Source organism: Bufo bufo, chromosome 1 (genome assembly GCF_905171765.1).
Source record: "Bufo bufo chromosome 1, aBufBuf1.1, whole genome shotgun sequence".
NCBI classification, from domain to species: Eukaryota; Metazoa; Chordata; class Amphibia; order Anura; family Bufonidae; genus Bufo; species Bufo bufo.
The window spans coordinates 115,380,497-115,386,186 of NC_053389.1; the positions used below are offsets into that span (position 1 = coordinate 115,380,497).

A 5,690-nucleotide genomic window follows, 5' to 3' on the forward strand; every position below is an offset into this window, starting at 1 on the left:
ACGCACTGCTGGCGATGCTGGAAAATAGATTTATTGTACACATTAATTGTAGATGCTTTGCAACAGGATTTGGGAAAAAAGGTAAAATTGGACAACCTCTGTGGCCCCAATATACGCTGCTGGTGAAGCTGGAAAATACAGTATGTTCATTGTACACCTTAATATTGAAGAAACTTTGCAACGGGTTTTGGAAAAAAGGTGCAATTACACAGTATTATTAATTGGGCTGCTAACTGGCTCCTGTACATAAAAAAAGAGTGCTGTATCGTTACAGATTGCAACAGTCTGAATCCATTCAAGTAGCTCAAGCCTTGTAACACATAGAATAAACTAACTGCCCCTACTCTGTCCCTAGTGTGAAGCAATTAAATCTACCTAACTAAATGTATCTTCCCAGTCCATAACACTGTCTCTGTAAGACTGGCTGTCTTGTGTGTCTAATTAATGTGTCTGTGACAGACACTTCCTATCAGTGGCAAAACTGAGAATGGCGTCTCTGCTTGGGACCTTACATAGTGCCTAATACACAAGTCAATATTGTCCATCCTGATTGGTTTTCGGGATAATCTCAAGACATTAACAGCAAGTTCACTGACCAGGGCCCCACCCAGGTTCTTGTGATCCTCCATCTTCATCTTCCTTGACCTGTTTCACTTGCAAGTGTACTGAATTTGGTATGTAAAATGGCGTGTGCCGTTTTGTGCAATTCACCCAAATCAAATCACCAAAACCTCATTTTTGTAAGTAGAATTTTTGAAATGACATGTATGATTGACATTTAGAGGATAAACTATACAATAAAAATTATAATTTTCCGTTTTGACATTTCAGAAAGATCAGAAGGAGAAGATGAATGTCAGTCAACACCAGAAGGTGGAGGAGTTCACTCTCCTTGGATTGCACACTGTCCCTAAACTGAGTATTGTCCTGTTCATTCTCCTGCTCATCATCTACCTTCTTATACTGCTCGGCAATCTTCTCATCATGGTAACTGTGTATTTTGAGTCCCGTCTTCATTCAGCCATGTATTATTTCCTCAGCAAGTTATCTTTGGTAGACCTGTGCTACGCCTCTGTGACTGTCCCCAAGATGCTGGTTGACTTTCTATCAAAGAAAAACACAGTCTCCCTCAGTGGATGTATCACCCAGCTCTTCTTCTTACACTTCTTTGCAGGAACAGAGTGCATCCTACTTACCGTCATGGCATATGACCGCTATGTCGCCATATGCAATCCGCTACGCTATTCTAGTATTATGAACAGGACTGTGTGTTACTGGCTGGAAGCTGTGTGCTGGGCCACAAGCTTTTTCCACTCCATCATCCAGATAATATTAACCTGTCAACTAAAGTTTTGCGGCCCAAACAGAATCGACCATTTCTTCTGTGACATCCATCCCTTATCTGTATTATCCTGCTCCGATATCTTCATCATTGAGATTGTATTTGTGGCAAACAGCGGCCTGATATCTGCACTTTGTTTTATAGTCTTGCTCATCTCCTACATGGGGATTATCCGCACCATAGTGAAGACCAGATCTGATAAAGGGACAGGCAAGGCCTTTTCCACGTGCGCCTCTCATCTCATTGTGGTCACCCTCTTCTTTGGTCCTTGCGTTTTCATCTACTTGAGGCCCTCAGTGTCTTATGCCGCTGATAAAATGGTGTCAATATTCTATACAGTACTGACACCCTTATTAAATCCAATTATATATACTCTGAGGAACAAGGAGGTAAAAGCCGCCATCGGGTCATTTTTGGGGAAGAAACTGTTCCGCAGAAATTGAATAGGTCTATAAAAATGTATTATTGTTTGGTAAATCACGACAAACATTTCAATTACAATTACCTATGTGTCTACTTCAGCATGGTACTGGTCTTCCCAACAGTTTTGACTGTCAAAAAAGGACAATGGTGGCGAAACTTTACACTGCAAATTTGCCAAAAATCTGCATGATTTATGTGTTTTTGCCATGGACTTGCTGCGGATTTCACATTTTGCATTGCATATGGTGAAATCTACATAAAATCCCTATTAAATTTAAAAGTAAGATATGAACATTCAGTGGCGGTTGGTCTCTGGTATAAAACGACACCATGTGTGAATTCGACCACATCTGAAATTAGTTGGGGGAAGATAGGGATTGATGGGGATCTGACTGCTGGAACATCACCTGATCCCTAGACAAGGAGGAGTTTGAATGGAGTGATGGTCGAGCATGCACACAGGTTGCAGCTTCTAAGACTATGGGACTGACCAGAGGTGTAGCTAGAGGCTCATGGGCCCTGTTGCAAGAGTTCAGCTTGGGCCCCCCCCCTTCCCCCAGTGCTTTGTGGCAAGGGGCAGCAGAGCACATAGCCTTCCTGTTGCCTGAGATAAAAACTGAAACAGCATCCACCCCTATGAAAATTCTTGACCTAACCCCTAGGGCTGCAACGAGTACTTGATTAAATCGAGTAATTAGACACAAAAAAATCCTTGATGCAAATTTTTTGCATCGAGGATTCGTTTGTGTCATGCGGCCACGGAGCGGGAGTGAAGCGCTTGCTATTACTCCAGCTCCGTGGTCTCCCCCTGGCCCGCAATGCACTCAGAATACTCCACAGCATGTCCATGGTCCCGCGCTGCACTGACCTCCTGATGTGCTCACGCCGTGACCTGACGCGCTGTGTAACGTCTGGCCCAGAGCAGCGCGGAACTATGGAGTGTCAGTGGCTCCCCTGCTGGAAACGCAAGTTGGTGACACCGACGGGGTGGGGGTGCGACTAAGGCCAGGCGCCCGAAGTGCACAGTGTCATAGCAACCAATGACGCTGTGCACTCCGGGTGTCAGGAGGAGGGCAGGTTGGGCTTTCATGGACAGTGCATCTGTGGTTTAACTGAAGTGTGGCACGGCCTTAGGGGAGAGATGGCACAAGGGGAGCAGGGACTATGACACAAGGGGGAGAGAGATGATGGCACAAGGGGGGAGAGATGATTGCACAATAGGGGTGAGATGATGGCACAAGGGGGAGAGATTATGGCACAAGGGGGGAGAGACAATGGCACAAGGGGGAGGGGAGCTGATGGCACTGGGATGGGGGGAGAGCTGAAGGCTCTGGGGTGAGGGAGAGCTGATGGCACTGGGGTGCGGGAGTGCTGATGGCACTGGGGTGGGGGAGAGCTGATGGCACTGGGGTGGGGGAGTGCTGATGGCACTGGGTGGGAAGCTGATGGCACTGGGGTGGGGGAGTGCTGATGGCACTGGGTGGGAAGCTGATGGCACTGGGGTGGGGGAGTGCTGATGACACTGGGTGGGAAGCTGATGGCACTGGGGTGAGGGAGAGCTGATGGCACTGGGGGGGAAGCTGATGGCACTGCGGTGGGGGAGTGCTGATGGCACTGCGGTGGGGGAGTGCTGATGGCACGGGGGGGGGGAAGCTGATGGCACTGGGGGATAGTGGAGCTGATGGCACTGGGGGGAACGGAGCTGATGGAACTGGGAAAAACTGATGCACTTGGGCTGATCGCACAGGGGGAACGAAGGGTGTTGGGGTCTGATGAGTTTTTATAAAGGAAAACAGTCTATTAATTCATTTTATCTTATTAGAGTACTCGATTAATCATAAAAATAATCGGTAGAATACTCGATTGCTAAAATAATCATTAGCTGCAGCCCTACTAACCCCTTCCCTCCAGACAGAGGACTAACTTGAACAGTCTGGGCCCCAGTGCAAAATCTATAACAGAGCCCTCCCAGCATGCACTTTCTATAATACTGGTGTTTTCTTATGCGGCACAAGGGTCTTTGGCCCCCTGACAAAAACAGCAGAGGTGCATGAGGTGCATCTTTGAGATCTCCCATTCCAGTGCTCAGCAGGGTTCGGATCCCCCTCTTCCAAATCTAACATTTATCACCTATCACCTGTGGATAAGTGATAAATATTTTAACCCATTCAGTACCAGCGCCGTACATGTATGGTGCTGGCTACTGTGGCTTAAATACCAGTGCTGTAAGGCCCCTTGCAGACGAGCATGTCCGGATTAGGTCCGGATGTGTTGCGTCTGCGATCAGGTAAAATCGTGCGAGTGCGTACTAAAAAAAAATTTCCGCGCGAGTGCAATACGTTTTCCACGCATGTGAGAAAAAACTGAAGTTCGGGTTTGGGTTAGGTGTTCTGTAGATGTTATTATTTTCCCTTATAACATGGTTATAAAGGAAAATAATAGCATTCTTAATACATTTTTTTATTTTTTAACCCATTATGCCACATTTTAGTAAGCATTCTGTATTAAGAATGCTATTATTTTCCCTTCTAACCATGTTATAAGGGAAAATAATACAGTAAATTGACTTTAATCAATTTACTAACATCATCTCCTAGCAACCATGCGTGAAAATCGCATTGCATCCGCACTATGGGACCTGCGTTGTGTGAAAATCACAGCTCATCTGCACAGCCCCATTGAAGTGAATGGGTCCAGATGCAGTGCGGGTGCAAGGCGTTCACGTCACGCCTTGCACCAGCGCAGACTTCTCGCCCATGTGAAAGGGGCCTAATACTACGCCGCGCTGATTGGGCGGGTGCAGGAGCTGCGCCCGCCCGATCAGCTGCAGGGGTCCGGCAGTGACTGATAGTCGGACCCCTACTGTATGCGCCGGCATCGGTGAAAACACTGATGCTGGCGCATTAACCCTAGATGTGTTGCGGTCAGCGCTTGCGGAGAGGAAACTGTGACGGGGACCCGATGGCTTGGACGGCAGCTCGATGCCTTCCTTAGGCATCGTGGCTTCCTTTCGTGTCAGCCTGTGATATCCAGCCTCCTGGATCTCACAGGAAAGCAGGCTGAAGTGTATTACTTAGTGTAATACACTTACAGCCAATGCATTACAATACAGAAGTATTGTAATGCATTGTACAGGGAATCAGACCCCCAAAAGTTGGTGTCCCAGAGTGGGACAAAAAATAAAGTGAGAAAAAAAAGTAAAAAAAATAAAATTTTACAAAAAATGTAAAGTTTCAAGTAAAAAGAAAAGCTGCCTTTTCCCAAAATAAAGTAATTTTTTAAAATAAAAAATAGGGAAAAAAAGAAAAGTAGACATATTAGGTATTGTTGCATTTGTATCGACCGGCTCTATAAAAATATCGCATGATCCACCCCGTCAGGTGAACGCCGTTAAAAAAAAAAAAAAAAACTGTGCCAAAAAAGCCATATTCTGGACACCAACTTATTCCTGTTACCCCTTGTGAAAATAAAAAATTTGGGGCTAAAGCAACATTTTGTTGGAAGAAATGAAACTTTTCATTTTCACAGTCAAGTGTTTCCAAATTCCGTAAAATGCTTAGGGGGTCAAAGTGCTCAGTACCCCCCTAATATATTCTTTATGGGGTGAAGTTTCCAAAATGGGGTCACTTTTTGAGGGTTTCTACTGTATGGGGTAATGTCAGGGTCCTTTCAAATACAAAATGGTGCCTAAAAACCATTCTAGCAAAATCTGCCTCCAAAATCCATATGGCGCTGCTTTCCTTCTAACCACTGCCACATGCCCATAGAGTAGTTTACCGCCACATATGGGGTATTTCTGTAAACTGCAGAATCAGAGTAAAATATTTTGAGGTTTATTTTGCTGTTAACCCTTGCTGTGTTGCAAGAAAAAATTGATTAACATAAAAAAATCTGCCACAAAGTGACATTTTGAAATTTCACCTCC

The 5,690-nt window shown here is 45.4% G+C and overlaps 1 protein-coding gene across 1 annotated transcript; it reads left to right on the plus strand.

Moving 5' to 3' along the window:
• Nucleotides 1-849: 849 nt before the first annotated feature.
• LOC120998033 (olfactory receptor 4Q3-like) lies at nucleotides 850-1,785 on the plus strand. The gene has a single exon (XM_040428476.1). The coding sequence runs from the start codon at nucleotides 850-852 to the stop codon at nucleotides 1,783-1,785; it is 936 nt and encodes a 311-aa protein (XP_040284410.1).
• The last annotated feature ends 3,905 nt before the right edge of the window (nucleotides 1,786-5,690 follow it).